We start from the raw sequence: 26,123 nt of genomic DNA, 5'->3' as shown, positions 1-26,123 counted from the left end.
CTAGATCTTTAATAATTCTGGATAGTGCGACACTGTTTATGGAGGATATCTTTCCGTTTTGGTCTACTTTGTCCACGTACCACCATTATTTTTTTTCTAGGTTTGAGATCTGAGAGTTTCCACCCTCAACAGAAAGTACGTTAAAATCGTCTTTGGTTTGGCCCATTTTATGATCTTCTGAATTTTGCTGTTTATTTTTATTTCAATAATCCAGTTATTTCTAGAGGGTTCATCATCTACGCATGGTCTTTTTTCTCGCATTCCACTACGGCTTCTATCCCTACTTTTGGGTGGTTGTTTGCTCTCCCGCTTATAAAGCGGAGGAGAGATGTTAACCCCCTCCTCCATTAGGATTTAGAAAGTTACCTATTGTCCGTTATTTACGTGTTCGAGAATGATCTCGACCCAGCAAATTCGTTTCGGTTTACCCGCACACACACACACACTGTTCTGGAGTTTTTAGAATAGAGCCGAAAAAGTAACGTGCGTCTACGCACAAATACACACACACACAAAGTACGCCAACAGCAGCCCGGCCACAACGAACACCAAACTTCTCAAAGAAACATTAAACAGCACCGGGGCACCTCTAACAGAAGCTATATGCTACATGATATTTTAAGACCTAACGATTATTTTAGCACATAACATTCTCCAAATCAGTTTTTGGTAGAATAAATTTAGGGCTGTTTGCCTTGGGCTTGGTTTGTGTGTATTTTTTCTGCGCAAGAAAATTTGGATATACCTAAACAAAATTATTTAGAGCTAATCGTATATACCTAAACCATTTTTTTGTATAAAGCATGTCGATTAAGCGCAGTTACAGTTTTTTAAACACAATTGATCGAAATCCGTTCTTAAAATTATTTAAAATCGTGTTTTTCTGATGGCAAATTCTTGAGTTGATAAACTTGTTGTTGCAAAATGGTAAGCCTGACCCTGTATTGTTGTTTTTATAAAAACAACGTTTTTTATTAGTGGAGAACGATGATAATGTTTATCAGGGGTAAGGTAGGGAATACCTAGGTTTCGAAAAGAGTCACCAATCCTCATCAGTTCCCTTGTTTTTTGTCTGGGATATTCTCAATAGAAGAGGAACCAAGGAATTAAATAAAACTAAAATTCTTTTGGAAAATCTTCTAAATCTTACAACGGCACTTATAAACATTTACATCTTTATCTTTATCCACACTATACACTCGTTCTACCTGAACGAAATAGCATAACCATTGTAACACTCAGTCTACGCGGCGTTATGGTGGGGTTCCGCACTAGCTCAGGAGGGAGCGGTTATCCAGATGGTTCTCAACCATGCCACAATCAACCCTAGGTAATGAACACTTAAAGAATTAAATCGAATAAACACAAACAAAAAACTGAAAAAAAAACAAACATACACAACATACACCAATGACACAGGAGCTTGATATTATTGCTCCCCCACTATGCCCACCCATTCTTGAGCTTTTAGTCCATATACACACAAAAAAAAAATTAAAAGGGCCCCAAAAAGCCACACACACTTTCTTACTTACAACGCCTCTCTCTCTCTCACAACAAAATTTAGCACAACATATTATTCTTGAAACTATTAGACATTAAATTTATTTATTTTAAACATCATTGTTCTCTTAAAACTAATTTCGACATGAACACATAAGAATAAAACTGGACTTTTAATACCGGAACGAAAAAATTTGTGAGTCAATACTCAGATCAGATTTGGCGCTAGGAGCGCCAAATTTTGGTCAAAAAACTACTCTAAATTCTGCCTAAAGGAGCTCGCTTAGACGAAAGTTTTGGGCATTCTAAATTCTTGTTCCAAAAAATATAGAAATGGTCTAGCTGTAAATTTTGAGAAAACCCTACACTCACTAAGGAAAAATTACCTGGGCATTAAATATCCTCACAATTATTTCTTAAGTACTATTTATCTAACTACAAGCAATACATTTATCTTATATACTAAACTACACAATAACAAAAAAATATTTTTATATAGTTTTTTTTCTTTCTTTTGGTTAAATGCCGATAATCATTAATCGACGAATTTCATATTTTTTTCTATTTTAATAGTTCATCTTCGACAAGGAAAAGGAACTTAATATGACTCTTTTAGCGGGATCTGGCTTTCATTCTTTTCTAGAGAGGAGAAAATCTCAAGCCCCGGCCGAAGGCCGGCTTTTTACAAAAAGTGTCAAATTTAGAAAACTTTGGTTCACGTTAGCCGGTGTAGGACATACCCAGAGGAGAAAATCTCAAGCCCCGGTCAAAGGCCGGCTACTTAAAAAAGGTATCCAATTTAGAAAACTTTGGTTCGCGTTAGCCGGCGTGGGACATACCCAGAGGAGAAAATCTCAAGCCCAGGTCGAAGGCCGGCTATTTTCAAAAAGTGCCGAATTTAGAAACCTTTTGTTCGCGTTAGCCGGTGTAGGACATACCCATAGGAGAAAATCTCAAGCCCCGGCCGAAGGCCCACGACTGCTACGCGACATAAACCATTTTTATACCCTCCACCACACTATGGAGGGTATATTAACTTTGTCATTCCGTTTGTAACTCCTCGAAATACTCATATCAGACCCAATAAAGTATATATTTTCTTGATCAGCGTAAAATTCTAAGTCGATTTAGCGATGTCTGTCTGTCTGTCTGTCCGTCTGTTGTAATCACGCTATCTTTCGAATGAATTGAGATAAAATTTTGCACACATGTTTATTTTTCCAGTAGGCAGGTTAAGTTCGTAAATGGGCCATGAAGGTCCACGTTTTCATATAGCACCCATATAACGGTACCTCCCTATATTCGGTATTTTGATCATTTTAGCGACATTATTCACGGGAATTGTTTCAAATTTGGTATTTGAAGTTCAAAATGGATACTACACCCTAAGACGGAAAATTATCCGTGCAGGTCCACGTCTTGGTATAGCCCCCATATAACGGTACCTCCCGATATTCGGTATTTTGATGATTTTAGCGACATTATTCACGGGAATTGTTTCAAATTTGGTATTTGAAGTTCAAAATGGATACTACACCCTAAGACAGAAAATTGTCTGTGCAGGTCCACGTCTTCATATAGCCCCCATATAACGGTACCTCCCTATATTCGGTATTTTGATGATTTTAGCGACATTATTCACCGGAATTGTTTTAAAATTGGTATTTGAAGTTCTTTATGGGAACTACAGTCTGTGGCAGAAAATTGTCTGTGCGGGTCCAGGTCTTCGTATAGCCCCCATATAACGGTACCTCCCTATATTCGGTAGTTTGATGATTTTAGCTACATTATTCACTGTTTACTTCAAGTTTCGAATTTGAATATGGTAGTGGCTTATGACAAACAATGCCTATGTATGTCCACGTCGCATAGACCCCAAAATAACGGCTATATTCGGTATTTTTAAAATTTTAACAGAATTTTTTAAGGATTTTATTTTTTGAAAATTTCCAAATTCGTTGCAAATGGTGGAGGGTATTAAAAGTTCGGCCCGGCCGATCTTACTGCTTTTTAACTTGTTTTTATTGAAAACATCATTTTAATGAACTGGTTAGAATCGGGTTATGCGGATGGAAAGACCCACATCTCTGGACCCGGAAACGGTATTAGCACAATTTGTAGCATTTTGGAAAGGTAAGAGTGTCAGCTATAATTTGGAAACAATTTTGTTGACCCCCATAATGGACCCTTTTTTTGACTTTTTTGGGGTTTCGTAAAAAATCCGGGTGCAAAAAATCGATATTTTGACTATAACTTCCGAACCATGACAAATTCATGTGACCACTTGTTGGATAGGTATTTCCATAATCTTTCAATCGATACCCATATTGTCTATATCGGGTAAGTCAATATGGGGTCTTGATCTCGGGTCAAAAATCTGCGGTCCTGGGTCCGTCCCCCAAGAAAAAAAATAGTTTCCCGGGATTACGTTAAAAATACCTATCTATGGAAAAAATTCGAAAAAATCGAAGAGTTTTTACTAAACTAGAGTTGTTCCAAAACTAGGAGTAGAATGTAAAGTGACAATTTTGACATAAACATTGAAATGTACATGGATAATAAAACTGACAGCACATATATAAAAAATATTCCCTCTGGCAGAGCCCTAATTTAGAACGTGTATATTCACGTGAGTGATTTTTTCATGGTGGCGTTTTTTTCGCTCTTCCCGGCGTCTTTTAATTTCACTATCATGACGTTGTGATATTTCATGATTCTGTTTATTACCATAGTTATCTTTCCTGCAATCTGGTCCGCCCTTCTTTAAATATTCCTGATTTCTTTTTCTATCTACAAGAGGTTCATATCCATATTCTGCCCTTTTCTTACGTTTAATATCTCGTTGATTGTCCGCGTCTACCCATTGAGATTGTTTAAACATCTTAATCCGTTTTGTTCTTGATTTCGATGTAACCCTTTTCTTCCGTTTTTCATTCTCATTTTGGTTCGAGGCCGAACTATTTAAAGATTTTGATTCACTGATGCTACTTTCAGAAGAAGAAATGTCCTTTTCAGTCATTCGCTTCTTAGTATTTTTGTTTGGGGCTTTTTTATTTTTACTTAATTTTTTTTTTGGTTTTTTTCCCTTTTATTCGAAGGATTTTTCTTTTGGTCATCTTCTTATTTTTGCCTTTATGTTTTTCCTTACTTTCTGAATCTTTTGAAGATTCCGACGACGAATAAGACGATGGTGCAAACAATTCCGAAGATAAACTATCTGAAGATATTGATTCGTTGCTGCTACTTTCGCTTTTCAAAAAATTATCTTTTAAAGAAGAGTTGTCTTTGTCAGTCCTTCGCTTTATAGTTTTATTCTTAGCGGCTATTTTATTTTTACCTACATATTTTTTAGTTTTTTTTTTTTTTTTTGAAGGATTTTTCTTCTTGGTAATTTTCTTATTTTTGCCTTTATGTTTTTTCTTATTTTCTGAATCACTAGAAGAATCGTCGTCGGATGGTGCAGACAATTCCGATGATAAAGAACTTGATGATGAGGACGAGGGTGCAGATTTCGGAGCAATCTTTAGGAGTTGACACAATTCATTAGTTATTCCGCCCAAACCAATGGATGTGAAAAAGTTAATGGAGAAGCGTATATTTCTGGGATTATCTTTGGGGAATAGTCCCGCCAAAGTTCCAGCTAAAACTTCAGTCTTAAGTTTTTTATTAAAGTGATACAGACCCATGTATTCGACCAATTCTTGAAAGAAAATTTTTATAAAAATACAACGTGATGTTATTGCGTAATCTTCAGTTAGCTTTATGCAGTCTAAAACATCCCAACTAATTGCATCGGTAAACAACAAATGAGCAAAGAGTTAGCTTATATTCCGCAAACGATTTGTATCTAAACAATGCGTAGTCTGACAGATATCCTTGAAGATTTCTTTGAAATTTTACAAAATCGGTGGGCTAAAAGGCCATAGAACTTCTCTTAGATTCTTTGTTCAGCGCAGCAATCTAACAATATTTGGCAAAACTCATTTTCTTGACAAGTTTCCAATTGTATTTTTATTAATTTTTGTGCTCATTCCCCATAATCGAAACTGGAATTTAAGGTAAGATATATTGTTCTTCTTAACGCAATCAAATTTGGTTTCGTTTCATCAATAATGTCACCACTCGTGTATTTATCATTAACCTAATTTTGCCCTTATCACAGTCAGATAATGCAGTTTCGGAATTACTACCCGAACCGAAGGAGCCATCCGAATCTGAAGCATGGCTACCCAAAATATTCTTACTAAGTGCTTTATATTTCTCTTCATTGGTCTCGTACTGATCGTGGAATTTAAATTCGTCTAAAAATTAATAAATTTAATGACAAAAAAATAATTTATTAATTTCTATTAACTTACTCAATATATCTTTCGGGTATGTGACATCTTCCAACAATAGCAAATGAGTGAATAGAGCATATTCTTCTACCAATTCTAAGGACTTAATAATCGATTGATGGTCCTTAAAGCCATCTCTGCGTACTTGAAATAAAACTTCAATCATATATTGTACACGTTTATCCAACTTGCCTTGATGCAAGATATTTTTAAGCAATTCAAAAATGCCTCCAACCCTATCCAATGATACCTCTGTCAATTTCATACCACATTCCTTAAGAAATGTTATGGCCACTTCAACATTATCATCAGTCGGCGATTCAATTAAGAGTGTTAGAATTTCTAGGGCCAAAATTTCATGGGCCACCATTTGATTAACCAAGTGGGCAATAAAATGTGAAGAAGACAAACAAACGGTCTTATCGCTACACCCAAATGCTCGTTTGAACTGTATGACCAAACGTTTCAATAGCAATTCCCCAATATTAGGAAATTTTGAATTAATAATGGCCACCATGGCGGCATAAACATGGGTAAATGTTGGCGATGCAGCTTGAGCTTTTATTATGGAATGGCAAAACACGCCTCTACCTCGTACTATATTTTCCTTAAGCAATTTTCGGGTGATAACTGCAACACAATCCACATTGACTTTATTGATGTAACCATGTATGTATTTCTCAAGTGCTTCCCGAGCTATACTTTGATATGCAGCCGATGATTTGTCCGTAATTTCTGCCTGTATCATACGCAATTTTTCGGGTGGTAAACAAACACCGCCTGTACGTGATGTTAGTAAATGTAGACTTTTCCTTTGACGTTCTGTTATCTTGGCCTCGATTCTGCTACAGTACCATTATCGTTCCTCTTTCCTTTTTTATATCGCCAGATACTTTCTTATTGTTTTTGAAGAATTCATCTTCATCTCTTCTTTTGATTGGCTTAGATCGGCGTAACGCTATCCATTCATAATCTGACGACATCGAACGACGTCGTTCACGTCGTCCTTCTTGTGAACGAATTCGTCGTGGAGATCTTGATGGAAGCTTCTTTTCCGGCCTTCGAAATCGACTGTGAGATATAGTACGGCTTCTGCTAGATCCTATTCTTCGTCTTAGTCGATTGTCCTTGTCCCTGGAGACAGACCTTTTGGTCGTAGAAGAATCTCGGCCCTGTCCAAAGGAAGTTCTTCGATTTCTTAATACACTTTTTTTATATCTTGCAATGAATAAAAATGACTACAGACAAAGAATGAATAATATAATAAATGACATTATGATATATCAGCGTATAAATAAGGACCCTACAACACATTTAATAAAAAGAAATAATGAACTGGTAGATGAACTGTTTAAAAACAATATAATTTCAGTTTTAGAAAAGAAAAGACTTAAAACAGACGTGGCCACAGCTCCTAGATTATACGGACTTCCTAAAATCCACAAGGAAGATTACCCTTTGCGTCCAATTTGCTCATCAGTCAATTCTCCATCAATTAAACTCCGCAGATATATCGTCAACATTTTGAAAAATCTTACCAGCAATTCCAGATACAACGTCAAAGACTCTATAGCTTTTAAGGATAAACTACAGAAGGTCACCATCAAAAAAACGGAAAGAATGGTGTCCTTTGATGTTGTTTCCCTGTTTCCTAGCATTCCCGTAGACTTAGGAATTCGTTTAGTAGAAGATAGATGGGACGAAATAAAAGAATATACAAGTATGACAAAGGGCTTATTTTTCAATATTCTTACTTTCTGCATCAAGGACAACCGCTATTTCAAATTTGACGACAAAGTGTACAAACAAAAGAGAGGACTTCCAATGGGTTCGCCGGCTTCTCTGATTGTAGCCGATTTGGTGATGGAGAAATTACTTGACACCTGTTTGGAAAAACTTACAACAAAACCGACGATTGTGACGAAGTATGTTGACGATCTTTTTGTGATTCTTGAAGCAAGTGCAATACAAGACACATTGACAATATTAAACAGCTTTAATAACAATATCAAATTTACGATGGAGGAAGAATTACATGGAAGATTACCCTATTTGGATACAATAGTCTGTAGGAACAATGAGAAAATAGAATTTGATTGGTACCAAAAACCGACAGCTTCCGGCAGAATCATTAATTTCTTTTCAAAGCATCCGAAACAAATATTAATTAACACTCAGCGACACTAAAAGCAAAATAAACACCGAAGACAAACACAACGTAATTTACCAAATTGAATGTGAGGGAAACAACAACGAAGAATGTCGGAAACTGTACGTTGGGACAACAAAAAACAGACTTAAAACGAGAATGTCTGCTCACAAATCAAACATCAAATGCAGAAACGAAAATGAGATACAAAAGACAGCTCTTGCTGAGCATTGCAGGAGAAATAACCACACACCAAACTTTGAGAATATTAAAATACTACAAACGGAGAGTAACTACAACAGGAGTTTGACTTTAGAAATGTTACATATTAATAACCTACCAACAACAAAGAGAATAAACTATAAGAGCGACACCGACAACGCAGCTTATTGCTACCGCCATCTCATACAGAAAAATAGATCGTGCAATATGTAAAACAACTCAGTGCAATATTTACCACAGACGATGATAGTGAAATTCTATCCTAGGTTTAAGTAAAACTTGACACTTTTATAGATGTTTTACATGTAAGCAATATATTTATTTTCTGTGTATTTTCTGTTTGTCTTTCATTGTTTTGTTAAATAATTTAATGCTGTTATAACATGAAATATAAAAATCAAAATGTATTTTTGTAGATCTCCCTGAAGATGCAATGTAACCCATTGCGAAATATCGGATTTTAATAAAGAAAAAACCCAGACCTAAAGCTCAAAGAAATATTTATTTATTGAAATTACATTGGAAAAGGTCGATTAAAAAAGCAAACTTGAATTATACTTAACACGGAGAGCACGCCGGAAAACAACAACAAAATGATTTACAAAAATATTAAAAGCAAAGGTAACATCAAACACAGCATAAATAAACACAAGAACACAAAAGTTAAAGCGGAAAAAATCAAATTTTCAATAACTTTCCTGATAAGATGTCGCAATCATGGTGTCATACCAAACTTTATAAAAAATGCTCTAAAAAACATTTACAAACTGTTTAAAAATTCATACAGATTGGACATTCACAAAACTTTAAGAGGACATATTGATATATTTCAAAACAAAATTCTCAGCCTAATCATAAAACAAAAGCACTTAGAACTAAAAAACATTTAAACAACCATTTAACAGAAGAAGAGAAGAATTGCATTACGCTCAACGAACAAAATATAACATCAAATATACAAAACAAAATCAAGAACACACAGAAAGTGAAATTTGATAAACTAAAAAAACAACAAATGATAGACCTTAACTTAAAACATAATGAAAAATGGTTCGTTAACAAAACAGAAACCCAAATTCCACAAGATGTAAAGTGGCTTCTATCTCTTGGTGACAAATTCGGTCTACCAACAAAAAAATCACAGTTCCCGTTATTTAAGCTCATAGCAGACGGGGATGATGTTATTCAAACATGGAAGGACAAAGAGAAACAAGAAGTTATGAGAACGAAGTGTACGACAATGATTGACTCACACATCAATAAGATGAGAGAAGACGGGAGAGATAAGTTTATAAATAACACAGTGGAACACACTCGAGATTTTTTGAATAAAAACAAAAATATTTTAATATTAAATGTTGATAAAGGGAATGTTACAGTTGCAATGAATAAAAATGACTACAGACAAAGAATGAATAATATAATAAATGACATTATGATATATCAACGTATAAATAAGGACCCTACAACACATTTAATAAAAAGAAATAATGAACTGGTAGATGAACTGTTTAAAAACAATATAATTTCAGTTTTAGAAAAGAAAAGACTTAAAACAGACGTGGCCACAGCTCCTAGATTATACGGACTTCCTAAAATCCACAAGGAAGATTACCCTTTGCGTCCAATTTGCTCATCAGTCAATTCTCCATCAATTAAACTCTGCAGATATATCGTCAACATTTTGAAAAATCTTACCAGCAATTCCAGATACAACGTCAAAGACTCTATAGCTTTTAAGGACAAACTACAGAAGGTCACCATCAAAAAAACGGAAAGAATGGTGTCCTTTGATGTTGTTTCCCTGTTTCCTAGCATTCCCGTAGACTTAGGAATTCGTTTAATAGAAGATAGATGGGACGAAATAAAAGAATATACAAATAGGACAAAGGGCTTATTTTTCAATATTCTTACTTTCTGCATCAAGGACAACCGCTATTTCAAATTTGACGACAAAGTGTACAAACAAAAGAGATGACTTCCAATTGGTTCGCCGGCTTCTCCAATTGTAGCCGATTTGGTGATGGAGAAATTACTTGACACCTGTTTGGAAAAACTTACAACAAAACCGACGATTGTGACGAAGTATGTTGACGATCGTTTTGTGATTCTTGAAGCAAGTGCAATACAAGACACATTGACAATGTTAAACAACTTTAATATCAATATCAAATTTACGATGGGGGAAGAATTACATGGAAGATTACCCTATTTGGATACAATAGTCTGTAGGAACAATGAGAAAATAGAATTTGATTGGTACCAAAAACCGACAGCTTCCGGCAGAATCATTAATTTCTTTTCAAAGCATCCGAAACAAATAATAATTAACACTGCTAAAAATTTTGTACACAGAGTATTGAATATAACTGACGAAAAATTCCACAGCCGAAACAAAAACAAAATCAGAGAAATATTGACAATGAATAATTTTCCAATGAACATGATCAACAACTTTATTGAATATAGATCCATAAGACCAAAGCAGGAAAAAGAGGAAAAAACATACAAGTCGATGATTTACATACCACACATGTCAGAAAGGTTCTTAAAATCTAACATATACGACAAGAATACATTTGCAATAGCGCAAAAAACGAACAACACTCTAAAAAAGTTTTTCAGCGACACTAAAAGCAAAATAAACACCGAAGACAAACACAACGTAATTTACCAAATTGAATGCGAGGGAAACAACAACGAAAAATGTGGGAAACTGTACGTTGGGACAACAAAAAATAGACTTAAAACGAGAATGTCTGCTCACAAATCAAACATCTCTTGCTGAGCATTGCAGGAGAAATAACCACATACCAAACTTTGAGAATATTAAAATACTACAAACGGCGAGTAACTACAACAGGAGATTGACTTTAGAAATGTTACATATTAATAACCTACCAACAACAAAGAGAATAAACTATAAGAGCGACACCGACAACGCAGCTTATTGCTACCGCCATCTCACACAGAAAAATAGATCGTGCAATATGTAAAACAACTCAGTGCAATATCTACCACAGACGATGATAGTGAAATTCTATCCTTGGTTTAAGTAAAACTTGACACTTTTATAGATGTTTTACATGTAAGCAATATATTTCTTTTCTGTGTATTTTTCTGTTTGTCTTTTATCGTTTTGTTAAATAATTTAATGCTGTGATAAGATGAAATATAAAAATCAAAATGTATTTTTGTAGATCTCCCTGAAGATGCAATGTAACCCATTGCGAAATATCGGATTTTAATAAAGAAAAAACCCAGACCTAAAGCTCAAAGAAATATTTATTTATTGAAATTTTTTTATATCTTGATAGACTTTTTTCTACTGAATGAGTTCGGCTAATGTGTCCAGAATAACTTAAACGTGTGTTTCTAGAACGGCTTCTATAGGCGGATAGTTGTTTTTCTTTGGAGAGAGCTCGCGCAAAAGATTTTTTTAGTATTCTCTGTATTTTTACATTCTTCTGTCTTTGTCATTAGTTCTACTGGGTGTTCATTTGAATCCGTTGTGTAATTATGGTTAGTATTTATGCTATCTTCCTTGGGAAGCATTTCATTCGATCCATCCTCTCTAGGAAATCTTTCAACTAATTTTTCTTCTGCTTCCTTGCATATAGTATATGATAGATCACGTACTACTTCCAATACGACTTCCCTTTGCCCTGATAGAACTTTTGATTTGTTATTTTTGAAATATGTTTTGGAAGACACTTCTCCATCACTTGATCCACTTGTGGACCCCGACATGTAATCAGAAGAACTATGTTTATATTTCGGTTTTCGAGATTCGGCGTCGGTGGCGTTCATTTCATTTTAATGAACTGGTTAGAATCGGGTTATGCGGATGGAAAGACCCACATCTCTGGACCCGGAAACGGTATTAGCACAAATTGTAGCATTTTGGAAAGGTAAGAGTGTCAGCTATAATTTGGAAGCAATTTTGTTGACCCCTATAGTGGGCCCTTTTTTTTTGACTTTTTGGGGGTTTCATAAAAAATCCGGGTCCAAAAAATCGATATTTTGACTATAACTTCCGAACCATGACAAATTCATGTCACCACTTGTTGGATAGGTATTTCCATAAGCTTTCAATCGATACCCATATTGTCTATATCGGGTAAGTGGATCCAAGTCCATGTGGAGTCTTGATCTCGGGTCAAAAATCTGCGGTCCTGGGTCCGTCCCCCAAGAAAAAAAATAGTTTCCCGGGATTAGGGTAAAAATACCTATCTCTGGAAAAAAATTCGGAAAAATTGAAGAGTTTTTACTAAACTAGAGTTGTTCCAAAATTAGGAGTAGAATGTAAAATGACAATTTTGACATAAACATTGAAATGTACATGGATAATAAAACTGACAGCACATATATAAAAATATTCCCTCTGGCAGAGCCCTAATTTAGAACGTGTATATTCACGTGAGTGATTTTTTTCATGGTGGCGTTTTTTTCGCTCTTTCCGGCGTCTTTTAATTTCACTATCATGACGTTGTGATATTTCATGATTCTGCTTATTACCATAGTTATCTTTCCTGCAATCTGGTCCGCCCTTCTTTAAATATTCCTCATTTCTTTTTCTATCTACAAGAGGTTCATATCCATATTCTGCCCTTTTCTTACGTTTAATATCTCGTTGATTGTCCGCGTCTACCCATTGAGATTGTTTAAACATCTTAATCCGTTTTGTTCTTGATTTCGATGTAACCCTTTTCTTCCGTTTTTCATTCTCATTTTGGTTCGAGGCCGAACTATTTAAAGATTTTGATTCACTGATGCTACTTTCAGAAGAAGAAATGTCCTTTTCAGTCATTCGCTTCTTAGTATTTTTGTTTGGGGCTTTTTTATTTTTACTTATTTTTTTTTTTTTTTTTTTTTTGGTTTTTTCCCTTTTATTCGAAGGATTTTTCTTTTTGGTCATCTTCTTATTTTTGCCTTTATGTTTTTCCTTACTTTCTGAATCATTTGAAGATTCCGACGACGAAAAAGACGATGGTGCAAACAATTCCGAAGATAAACTATCGAAGATATTGACTCGTTGCTGATACTTTCGCTTTTCAAAAAATTATCTTTTGAAGAAGAGTTGTCTTTGTCAGTCCTTCGCTTTATAGTTTTATTCTTAGCGGCTATTTTATTTTTAACTACATATTTTTTAGTTTTTTTCCTTTTTTTTCGAAGGATTTTTCTTCTTGGTAATTTTTTTATTTTTGCCTTCATGTTTTTTTTTTATTTTCTGAGTCACTTGAAGAATCGTCGTCGGATGGTGCAGACAATTCCGATGATAAAGAACTTGATGATGAGGACGAGGGTGCAGATTTCGGAGCAATCTTTAGGAGTTGACACAATTCATTAGTTATTCCGCCCAAACCAATGGATGTGAAAAAGTTAATGGAGAAGCGTATATTTCTGGGATTATCTTTGGGGAATAGTCCCGCCAAAGTTCCAGCTAAAACTTCAGTCTTAAGTTTTTTATTAAAGTGACCCAGACCCATGTATTCGACCAATTCTTGAAAGAAAATCTTTATAAAAATACAACGTGATGTTATTGCGTCATCTTCAGTTAGCTTTATGCAGTCTAAAACATCCCAACTAATTGCATCGGTAAACAACAAATGATCAAAGAATTTGCTTATATTCCGCAAACGATTTGTATCTAAACAATGCGTAGTCTGACAGATATCCTTGAAGATTTCTTTGAATGGTTCTATATAAGACTTGTTAATTTTACAAAATCGGTGGGCTAAAAGCTCATAGGTTCTTTGTTCAGCGCAGCAATCTAACAATATTTGGCAAAACTCATTTTCTTGACAAGTTTCCAATTGCATTTTCATTAATTATTTTCTGGGCACATCCCTCATAATCGAAACTGGAATTTAAGATAAGATATATTGTTCTTCTTAACGCAATCAGATTTGGTTTCGTTTCATCAATAATGTCACCACTCGTGTATTTATCATTAACCTCAGATAATGCAGTTTCGGAATTACTACCCGAACCGAAGGAGCCATCCGAATCTGAAGCATGGCTACCCAAAATATTCTTACTAAGTGCTTTATATTTCTCTTCATTGGTCTCGTACTGATCGTCGAATTTAAATTCGTCTAAAAATTAATAAATTTAATGACAAAAAAAATAATTTATTAATTTCTATTAACTTACTCAATATATCTTTCGGGTATGTGACATCTTCCAACAATAGCAAATGAGTGAATTGAGCATATTCTTCTACCAATTCTAAGGACTCAATAATCGATTGATGGTCCTTAAAGCCATCTCTGCGTACTTGAAATAAAACTTCAATCATATATTGTACAAGTTGGATAAAAACTTGCCTTGATGCAAGATATTTTTAAGCAATTCAAAAATGCCTCCAACCCTATCCGATGATACCTCTGTCAATTTCATACCACATTCCTTAAGAAATGTTATGGCCACTTCAACATTATCATCAGTCGGCGATTCAATTAAGAGTGTTAGAATTTCTAGGACCAAAATTTCATGGGCCACCATTTGATTAACCAAGTGGGCAATAAAATGTGAAGAAGTCAAACAAACGGTCTTATCGTTACACCCAAATACTCGTTTGAACTGTATGACCAAACGTTTCAACAGCAATTCCCCAATATTGGAAAATTTTGAATTAATAATGGCCACCATGGCGGCATAAACATGGGTAAATGTTGGCGATGTAGCTTGAGCTTGTATTATGGAATGGCAAAGCACGCCTCATTGACTTTATTGATGTAACCATGTATGTATTTCTCAAGAGCTTCCCGAGCTATACTTTGATATGCAGCCGATGATTTGTCCGTAATTTCTGCCTGTATCATACGCAATTTTTCGGGTGGTAAACAAACACCGCATGTACGTGATGTTAGTATATCTAGACTTTTCCTTTGACGTTCTGTTATCTTGGCCTGCTACAGTACCATTATCGTTCCTCTTTCCTTTTTTATATCTTATTGTTTTTGAAGAATTCATCTTCATCTCTTCTTTTGATTGGCTCAGATCGGCGTAACGCTATCCTTTCATAATCTGACTACATCGAACGACGTCGTTCATGTCGTCTTTCTTGTGAACGAATTCGTCGTGGAGATCTTGATGGAAGCTTCTTTTCCGGCCTTCGAAATCGACTGTGAGATATAGTACGGCTTCTGCTAGATCCTATTCTTCGTCTTAGTCGATTGTCCTTGTCCCTGGAGACAGACCTTTTGGTCGTAGAAGAATCTCGGCCCTGTCCAAAGGAAGTTCTTCGATTTCTTAATACACTTTTTTTATATCTTGAATGAATAAAAATGACTACAGACAAAGAATGAATAATATAATAAATGACATTATGATATATCAACGTATAAATAAGGACCCTACAACACATTTAATAAAAAGAAATAATGAACTGGTAGTTGAACTGTTTAAAAACAATATAATTTCAGTTTTAGAAAAGAAAAGACTTAAAACAGACGTGGCCACAGCTCCTAGATTATACGGACTTCCTAAAATCCACAAGGAAGATTACCCTTTGCGTCCAATTTGCTCATCAGTCAATTCTCCATCAATTAAACTCTGCAGATATATCGTCAACATTTTGAAAAATCTTACCAGCAATTCCAGATACAACGTCAAAGACTCTATAGCTTTTAAGGACAAACTACAGAAGGTCACCATCAAAAAAACGGAAAGAATGGTGTCCTTTGATGTTGTTTCCCTGTTTCCTAGCATTCCCGTAGACTTAGGAATTCGTTTAGTAGAAGATAGATGGGACGAAATAAAAGAATATACAAGTATGACAAAGGGCTTATTTTTCAATATTCTTACTTTCTGCATCAAGGACAACCGCTATTTCAAATTTGACGACAAAGTGTACAAACAAAAGAGAGGACTTCCAATGGGTTCGCCGGCTTCTCTGATTGTAGCCGATTTGGTGATGGAGAAATTACTTGACACCTGTTTGGAAAAACTTACAACAAAACCGACGATTGTGACGAAGTATGTTGACGATCTTTTTGTGATTCTTGAAGCAAGTGCAATACAAGACACATTGGCAATATTAAACAGCTTTAATAACAATATCAAATTTACGATGGAGGAAGAATTACATGGAAGATTACCCTATTTGGATACAATAGTCTGTAGGAACAATGAGAAAATAGAATTTGATTGGTACCAAAAACCGACAGCTTCCGGCAGAATCATTAATTTCTTTTCAAAGCATCCGAAACAAATATTAATTAACACTCAGCGACACTAAAAGCAAAATAAACACCGAAGACAAACACAACGTAATTTACCAAATTGAATGCGAGGGAAACAACAACGAAGAATGTGGGAAACTGTACGTTGGGACAACAAAAAACAGACTTAAAACGAGAATGTCTGCTCACAAATCAAACATCAAATGCAGAAACGAAAATGAGATACAAAAGACAGCTCTTGCTGAGCATTGCAAGAGAAATAACCACACACCAAACTTTGAGAATATTAAAATACTACAAACGGAGAGTAACTACAACAGGAGTTTGACTTTAGAAATGTTACATATTAATAACCTACCAACAACAAAGAGAATAAACTATAAGAGCGACACCGACAACGCAGCTTATTGCTACCGCCATCTCATACAGAAAAATAGATCGTGCAATATGTAAAACAACTCAGTGCAATATTTACCACAGACGATGATAGTGAAATTCTATCCTAGGTTTAAGTAAAACTTGACACTTTTATAGATGTTTTACATGTAAGCAATATATTTATTTTCTGTGTATTTTCTGTTTGTCTTTCATTGTTTTGTTAAATAATTTAATGCTGTTATAACATGAAATATAAAAATCAAAATGTATTTTTGTAGATCTCCCTGAAGATGCAATGTAACCCATTGCGAAATATCGGATTTTAATAAAGAAAAAACCCAGACCTAAAGCTCAAAGAAATATTTATTTATTGAAATTACATTGGAAAAGGTCGATTAAAAAAGCAAACTTGAATTATACTTAACACGGAGAGCACGCCGGAAAACAACAACAAAATGATTTACAAAAATATTAAAAGCAAAGGTAACATCAAACACAGCATAAATAAACACAAGAACACAAAAGTTAAAGCGGAAAAAATCAAATTTTCAATAACTTTCCTGATAAGATGTCGCAATCATGGTGTCATACCAAACTTTATAAAAAATGCTCTAAAAAACATTTACAAACTGTTTAAAAATTCATACAGATTGGACATTCACAAAACTTTAAGAGGACATATTGATATATTTCAAAACAAAATTCTCAGCCTAATCATAAAACAAAAGCACTTAGAACTAAAAAACATTTAAACAACCATTTAACAGAAGAAGAGAAGAATTACATTACGCTCAACGAACAAAATATAACATCAAATATACAAAACAAAATCAAGAACACACAGAAAGAGAAATTTGATAAACTAAAAAAACAACAAATGATAGACCTTAACTTAAAACATAATGAAAAATGGTTCGTTAACAAAACAGAAACCCAAATTCCACAAGATGTAAAGTGGCTTCTATCTCTTGGTGACAAATTCGGTCTACCAACAAAAAAATCACAGTTCCCGTTATTTAAGCTCATAGCAGACGGGGATGATGTTATTCAAACATGGAAGGACAAAGAGAAACAAGAAGTTATGAGAACGAAGTGTACGACAATGATTGACTCACACATCAATAAGATGAGAGAAGACGGGAGAGATAAGTTTATAAATAACACAGTGGAACTCACTCGAGATTTTTTGAATAAAAACAAAAATATTTTAATATTAAATGCTGATAAAGGGAAAGTTACAGTTGCAATGAATAAAAATGACTACAGACAAAGAATGAATAATATAATAAATGACATTATGATATATCAACGTATAAATAAGGACCCTACAACACATTTAATAAAAGAAATAATGAACTGGTAGATGAACTGTTTAAAAACAATATAATTTCAGTTTTAGAAAAGAAAAGACTTAAAACAGACGTGGCCACAGCTCCTAGATTACACGGACTTCCTAAAATCCACAAGGAAGATTACCCTTTGCGTCCAATTTGCTCATCAGTCAATTCTCCATCAATTAAACTCTGCAGATATATCGTCAACATTTTGAAAAATCTTACCAGCAATTCCAGATACAACGTCAAAGACTCTATAGCTTTTAAGGACAAACTACAGAAGGTCACCATCAAAAAAACGGAAAGAATGGTGTCCTTTGATGTTGTTTCCCTGTTTCCTAGCATTCCCGTAGACTTAGGAATTCGTTTAATAGAAGATAGATGGGACGAAATAAAGAATATACAAATATGACAAAGGGCTTATTTTTCAATATTCTTACTTTCTGCATCAAGGACAACCGCTATTTCAAATTTGACGACAAAGTGTACAAACAAAAGAGAGGACTTCCAATTGGTTCGCCGGCTTCTCCGATTGTAGCCGATTTGGTGATGGAGAAATTACTTGACACCTGTTTGGAAAAACTTACAACAAAACCGACGATTGTGACGAAGTATGTTGACGATCGTTTTGTGATTCTTGAAGCAAGTGCAATACAAGACACATTGACAATGTTAAACAGCTTTAATATCAATATCAAATTTACGATGGAGGAAGAATTACATGGAAGATTACCCTATTTGGATACAATAGTCTGTAGGAACAATGAGAAAATAGAATTTGATTGGTACCAAAAACCGACAGCTTCCGGCAGAATCATTAATTTCTTTTCAAAGCATCCGAAACAAATAATAATTAACACTGCTAAAAATTTTGTACACAGAGTATTGAATATAACTGACGAAAAATTCCACAGCCGAAACAAAAACAAAATCAGAGAAATATTGACAATGAATAATTTTCCAATGAACATGATCAACAACTTTATTGAATATAGATCCATAAGACCAAAGCAGGAAAAAGAGGAAAAAACATACAAGTCGATGATTTACATACCACACATGTCAGAAAGGTTCTTAAAATCTAACATATACGACAAGAATACATTTGCAATAGCGCAAAAAACGAACAACACTCTAAAAAAGTTTTTCAGCGACACTAAAAGCAAAATAAACACCGAAGACAAACACAACGTAATTTACCAAATTGAATGCGAGGGAAACAACAACGAAAAATGTGGGAAACTGTACGTTGGGACAACAAAAATAGACTTAAAACGAGAATGTCTGCTCACAAATCAAACATCTCTTGCTGAGCATTGCAGGAGAAATAACCACATACCAAACTTTGAGAATATTAAAATACTACAAACGGCGAGTAACTACAACAGGAGATTGACTTTAGAAATGTTACATATTAATAACCTACCAACAACAAAGAGAATAAACTATAAGAGCGACACCGACAACGCAGCTTATTGCTACCGCCATCTCACACAGAAAAATAGATCGTGCAATATGTAAAACAACTCAGTGCAATATCTACCACAGACGATGATAGTGAAATTCTATCCTTGGTTTAAGTAAAACTTGACACTTTTATAGATGTTTTACATGTAAGCAATATATTTATTTTCTGTGTATTTTTCTGTTTGTCTTTTATCGTTTTGTTAAATAATTTAATGCTGTGATAACATGAAATATAAAAATCAAAATGTATTTTTGTAGATCTCCCTGAAGATGCAATGTAACCCATTGCGAAATATCGGATTTTAATAAAGAAAACCCCCAGACCTAAAGCTCAAAGAAATATTTATTTATTGAATTTTTTTATATCTTGATAGACTTTTTTCTACTGAATGAGTTCGGCTAATGTGCCCAGAATAACTTAAACGTGTGTTTCTAGAACGGCTTCTTTAGGCGGATAGTTGTTTTTCTTTGGAGAGAGCTCGCGCAAAAGATTTTTTTAGTATTCTCTGTATTTTTACATTCTTCTGTCTTTGTCATTAGTTCTACTGGGTGATCATTTGAATCCGTTGTGTAATTATGGTTAGTATTTATGCTATCTTCCTTGGGAAGCATTTCATTCGATCCATCCTCTCTAGGAAATCTTTCAACTAATTTTTCTTCTGCTTCCTTGCATATAGTATATGATAGATCACGTACTACTTCCAATACGACTTCCCTTTGCCCTGATAGAACTTTTGATTTGTTATTTTTGAAATATGTTTTGGAAGACACTTCTCCATCACTTGATCCACTTGTGGACCCCGACATGTAATCAGAAGAACTATGTTTATATTTCGGTTTTCGAGATTCGGCGTCGGTGGCGTTCATTTCATTTTAATGAACTGGTTAGAATCGGGTTATGCGGATGGAAAGACCCACATCTCTGGACCCGGAAACGGTATTAGCACAAATTGTAGCATTTTGGAAAGGTAAGAGTGTCAGCTATAATTTGGAAGCAATTTTGTTGACCCCTATTATGGGCCCTTTTTTTTGACTTTTTGGGGGTTTCATAAAAAATCCGGGTCCAAAAAATCGATATTTTGACTATAACTTCCGAACCATGACAAATTCATGTGACCACTTGTTGGATAGGTATTTCCATAAGCTTTCAATCGATACCCATATTGTCTATATCGGGTAAGTGGATCCAAGTCCATGTGGGGTCTTGATCCCGGACTTTCGGGTCAAAAATCTGCGGTCCTGGGTCCGTTCCCCAAGAAAAAAAATAGTTTCCCGGGATTAGGGTAAAAATACCTATCTCTGGAAAAAAATTCGAAAAAATCGAAGAGTTTTTACTAAACTAGAGTTGTTCCAAAATTAGGAGTAGAATGTAAAATGACAATTTTGACATAAACATTGAAATGTACATGGATAATAAAACTGACAGCACATATATAAAAAATATTCCCTCTGGCAGAGCCCTAATTTAGAACGTGTATATTCACGTGAGTGATTTTTTCATGGTGGCGTTTTTTTCCCTCTTTCCGGCGTCTTTTAATTTCACTATCATGACGTTGTGATATTTCATGATTCTGCTTATTACCATAGTTATCTTTCCTGCAATCTGGTCCGCCCTTCTTTAAATATTCCTCATTTCTTTTTCTATCTACAAGAGGTTCATATCCATATTCTGCCCTTTTCTTACGTTTAATATCTCGTTGATTGTCCGCGTCTACCCATTGAGATTGTTTAAACATCTTAATCCGTTTTGTTCTTGATTTCGATGTAACCCTTTTCTTCCGTTTTTCATTCTCATTTTGGTTCGAGGCCGAACTATTTAAAGATTTTGATTCACTGATGCTACTTTCAGAAGAAGAAATGTCCTTTTCAGTCATTCGCTTCTTAGTATTTTTGTTTGGGGCTTTTTTATTTTTACTTATTTTTTTTTTTTTTGGTTTTTTTCCCTTTTATTCGAAGGATTTTTCTTTTTGGTCATCTTCTTATTTTTGCCTTTATGTTTTTCCTTACTTTCTGAATCATTTGAAGATTCCGACGACGAAAAAGACGATGGTGCAAACAATTCCGAGGATAAACTATCGAAGATATTGACTCGTTGCTGATACTTTCGCTTTTCAAAAAATTATCTTTTGAAGAAGAGTTGTCTTTGTCAGTCCTTCGCTTTATAGTTTTATTCTTAGCGGCTATTTTATTTTTAACTACATATTTTTTAGTTTTTTCCTTTTTTTTCGAAGGATTTTTCTTCTTGGTCATTTTTTTTATTTTTGCCTTCATGTTTTTTTTTTATTTTCTGAGTCACTTGAAGAATCGTCGTCGGATGGTGCAGACAATTCCGATGATAAAGAACTTGATGATGAGGACGAGGGTGCAGATTTCGGAGCAATCTTTAGGAGTTGACACAATTCATTAGTTATTCCGCCCAAACCAATGGATGTGAAAAAGTTAATGGAGAAGCGTATATTTCTGGGATTATCTTTGGGGAATAGTCCCGCCAAAGTTCCAGCTAAAACTTCAGTCTTAAGTTTTTTATTAAAGTGACCCAGACCCATGTATTCGACCAATTCTTGAAAGAAAATCTTTATAAAAATACAACGTGATGTTATTGCGTCATCTTCAGTTAGCTTTATGCAGTCTAAAACATCCCAACTAATTGCATCGGTAAACAACAAATGATCAAAGAATTTGCTTATATTCCGCAAACGATTTGTATCTAAACAAGACTACGCTGACAGATATCCTTGAAGATTTCTTTGAATGGTTCTATATAAGACTTGTTAATTTTACAAAATCGGTGGGCTAAAAGCTCATAGGTTCTTTGTTCAGCGCAGCAATCTAACAATATTTGGCAAAACTCATTTTCTTGACAAGTTTCCAATTGCATTTTCATTAATTTTTGGGCACATTCCTCATAATCGAAACTGGAATTTAAGGTAAGATATATTGTTCTTCTTAACGCAATCAGATTTGGTTTCGTTTCATCAATAATGTCACCACTCGTGTATTTATTATTAACCTCATTTTTGCCCTTATCACAGTCAGATAATGCAGTTTCGGAATTACTACCCGAACCGAAGGAGCCATCCGAATCTGAAGCATGGCTACCCAAAATATTCTTACTAAGTGCTTTATATTTCTCTTCATTGGTCTCGTACTGATCGTCGAATTTAAATTCGTCTAAAAATTAATAAATTTAATGACAAAAAGATAATTTATTAATTTCTATTAACTTACTCAATATATCCTTCGGGTATGTGACATCTTCCAACAATAGCAAAAGTGAATTGAGCATATTCTTCTACCAATTTTAAGGACTCAATAATCGATTGATGGTCCTTAAAGACATCTCTGCGTACTTGAAATAAAACTTCAATCATATATTGTACAAGTTGGATAAAAACTTGCCTTGATGCAAGATATTTTTAAGCAATTCAAAAATGCCTCCAACCCTATCCGATGATACCTCTGTCAATTTCATACCACATTCCTTAAGAAATGTTATGGCCACTTCAACATTATCATCAGTCGGCGATTCAATTAAGAGTGTTAGAATTTCTAGGACCAAAATTTCATGGGCCACCATTTGATTAACCAAGTGGGCAATAAAATGTGAAGAAGTCAAACAAACGGTCTTATCGTTACACCCAAATACTCGTTTGAACTGTATGACCAAACGTTTCAACAGCAATTCCCCAATATTGGGAAATTTTGAATTAATAATGGCCACCATGGCGGCATAAACATGGGTAAATGTTGGCGATGCAGCTTGAGCTTGTATTATGGAATGGCAAAGCACGCCTCTACCACGTACTATATTTTCCTTAAGCAATTTTCGGGTGATAACTACAACACAATCCACATTGACTTTATTGATGTAACCATGTATGTATTTCTCAAGAGCTTCCCGAGCTATACTTTGATATGCAGCCGATGATTTGTCCGTAATTTCTGCCTGTATCATACGCAATTTTTCGGGTGGTAAACAAACACCGCCTGTACGTGATGTTAGTATATCTAGACTTTTCCTTTGACGTTCTGTTATCTTGGCCTGCTACAGTACCATTATCGTTCCTCTTTCCTTTTTTATATCTTATTGTTTTTGAAGAATTCATCTTCATCTCTTCTTTTGATTGGCTCAGATCGGCGTAACGCTATCCTTTCATAATCTGACTACATCGAACGACGTCGTTCATGTCGTCTTTCTTGTGAACGAATTCGTCGTGGAGATCTTGATGGAAGCTTCTTTTCCGGCCTTCAAAATCGACTGTGAGATCTAGTACGGCTTCTGCTAGATCCTATTCTTCGTCTTAGTCGATTGTCCTTGTCTCTGGAGACAGATCTTTTGGTCGTAGAAGAATCTCGGCCGTGTCCAAAGGAAGTTCTTCGATTTCTTAATACACTTTTTTTATATCTTGATAGACTTTTTTCTACTGAATGAGTTCGGCTAATGTGTCCAGAATAACTTAAACGTGTGTTTCCAGAACGGCTTCTATAGGCGGATAGTTGTTTTTCTTTGGAGAGAGCTCGCACAAAAGATTTTTTTTAGTATTCTCTGTATTTTTACATTCTTCTGTCTTTGTCATTAGTTCTACTGGGTGTTCATTTGAATCCGTTGTGTAATTATGGTTAGTATTTATGCTATCTTCCTTGGGAAGCATTTCATTCGATCCATCCTCTCTAGGAAATCTTTCAACTAATTTTTCTTCTGCTTCCTTGCATATAGTATATGATAGATCACGTACTACTTCCAATACGACTTCCCTTTGCCCTGATAGAACTTTTGATTTGTTATTTTTGAAATATGTTTTGGACGACACTTCTCCATCACTTGATCCACTTGTGGACCCCGACATGTAATCAGAAGACGACGAAGACTAAGAACTAGGTTTATTTTTCGGTTTTCGAGATTCGGCGTCGGTGGCGTTCATATTTTGGGCTTAACTCTAGAAATTTTTTTCAGTGGTAGGTATTTTAACCATGATCCCGGGAAACTATTTTTTTCTTGGGGGACGGACCTGGGACGCCAGATTTTTGACCCGAAAGTCCGGATTCGAGACCCCGACTAGACCCGGATCCACTTACCCGATATAGGCAATATCGGTATCGTTGGAAAGCTTATGAAAATACCTATCCAACAATTGGTCACATGATGGGATAAGATCTTACGATTCAGAAGTTATAGTCAAATTATCGATTTTTTGGACCCGGATTTTTTATAAAACCCCCAAAAAGTCAAAAAAGGGTCCATTATGGGGGACAACAAAATTGATGCCAAATTATAGCTGACACTTCTACCTTTCCAAAAAGGTTCAATTTGTGCTAATACCTTTACTGAGTCCAGAGATATGGGTCTTTCCATCCGCATAACCCGATTCTAACCAGTTCATTAAAACTATGTTTTCAATAAAAAAGGTATATTTTGCGTAAGAATGAAATTCAGAAATCTTGGTTCGCGTTAGCCGGCGTAGGACATACCCAGAGGAGAAAACCTCAAACCCCGGCCGAAGGCCGGCTACTTACAAAAGGTATCCAATTTAGAAAACTTTGGTTCGCGCTAGCCGGTGTGGGACATACCCAGAGGAGAAAATCTCAAGCCCCGGCCGAAGGCCGGCTATTTACAAAAAGTGTCAAATTTAGAAAACTTTGGTTCGCGTTAGCCGGTGTGGGACATACCCAGAGGAGAAAATCTCAAGCTCCGGCGGAAGCCGGCTATATACAAAAAGTGTCAAATTTAGAAAACTTTGGTTCGCGTTAGCCGGTTTAGGACATACCCAGAGAAGAAAATCTCAAGCCCCGGCCGAAGGCCGGCTACTTACAAAAGGTATCCAATTTAGAAAACTTTGGTTCGCGTTAGCCGGTGTAGGACATACCCTGAGGAGAAAATCTCAAGCCCCGGCCGAAGGCCGGCTATTTACAAAAAGTGCCGAAATTATGAACCTTTTGTTCGCGTTAGCCGGGGTCGGACATACCCATAGGTGAAAATCTCAAGCCCCGGCCGAAGGCCGGCTATTTACAAAAAGTGCCAAATTTATAAAACTTTTGTTATTCAGACGACTGCTTCTCGAAATAAACACTTTTTTTCATTAAAAACATAATTTTAATGAACTGGTTAGAATCGGGTTATGCGGATGGAAAGACCCATATCTCTGGACTCAGTAAAGGTATTAGCACAAATTGAACCTTTTTGGAAAGGTAGAAGTGTCAGCTATAATTTGGCATCAATTTTGTTGTCCCCCATAATGGACCCTTTTTTGACTTTTTGGGGGTTTTATAAAAAATCCGGGTCCAAAAAATCGATAATTTGACTATAACTTCTGAATCGTAAGATCTTACCCCATCATGTGACCACTTGTTGGATAGGTATTTTCATAAGCTTTCCAACGATACTGATATTGTCTATATCGGGTAAGTGGATCCGGGTCTAGTCGGGGTCTTGATCCCGGACTTTTGGGTCAAAAATCTGGGGTCCCGGGTCCGTCCCCCAAGAAAAAAATAGTTTCCCGGGATCAGGGTAAAAATACCTACCTCTGGAAAAAATTTCGAAAAAATC

At 35.3% G+C, this 26,123-nt stretch overlaps 1 protein-coding gene and 2 pseudogenes across 1 annotated transcript; all 3 read right to left on the bottom strand.

The window, feature by feature from the left end:
- Positions 1-1,631: 1,631 nt before the first annotated feature.
- Positions 1,632-6,588, bottom strand: LOC131802512 (male determiner protein Mdmd(V)-like). Its single transcript, XM_059122855.1, has 2 exons — positions 5,862-6,588; positions 1,632-5,804 (listed from the first exon to the last, which is right to left on the bottom strand). Exons 1-2 carry the CDS (start codon positions 6,586-6,588, stop codon positions 5,590-5,592), a joined length of 942 nt encoding a protein of 313 aa, XP_058978838.1. The 3' UTR covers positions 1,632-5,589.
- Positions 6,589-13,758: 7,170 nt separating this feature from the next.
- On the bottom strand, positions 13,759-21,315 carry LOC131802516 (male determiner protein Mdmd(Y)-like; annotated as a pseudogene).
- LOC131802511 (male determiner protein Mdmd(V)-like) lies at positions 18,609-25,883 on the bottom strand (annotated as a pseudogene).
- Between the last annotated feature and the right edge of the window lie 240 nt (positions 25,884-26,123).

The sequence above is a fragment of the Musca domestica genome, unplaced genomic scaffold (genome assembly GCF_030504385.1).
Source record: "Musca domestica strain aabys unplaced genomic scaffold, Musca_domestica.polishedcontigs.V.1.1 210, whole genome shotgun sequence".
NCBI lineage: Eukaryota > Metazoa > Arthropoda > Insecta > Diptera > Muscidae > Musca > Musca domestica.
This window is presented reverse-complemented; position numbering and strand designations above follow the sequence as displayed.

Excerpts from the sequence above, each read along its gene's own strand:
- LOC131802512 (XM_059122855.1), bottom strand. The coding sequence starts at position 6,588 with ATGATACAGGCAGAAATTACGGACAAATCATCGGCTGCATATCAAAGT. Across the intron at positions 5,805-5,861 it reads ATACCCGAAAGATATATTGA|ACGAATTTAAATTCCACGAT; the intron begins GTAAGTTAATAG and ends ATTAATTTTTAG.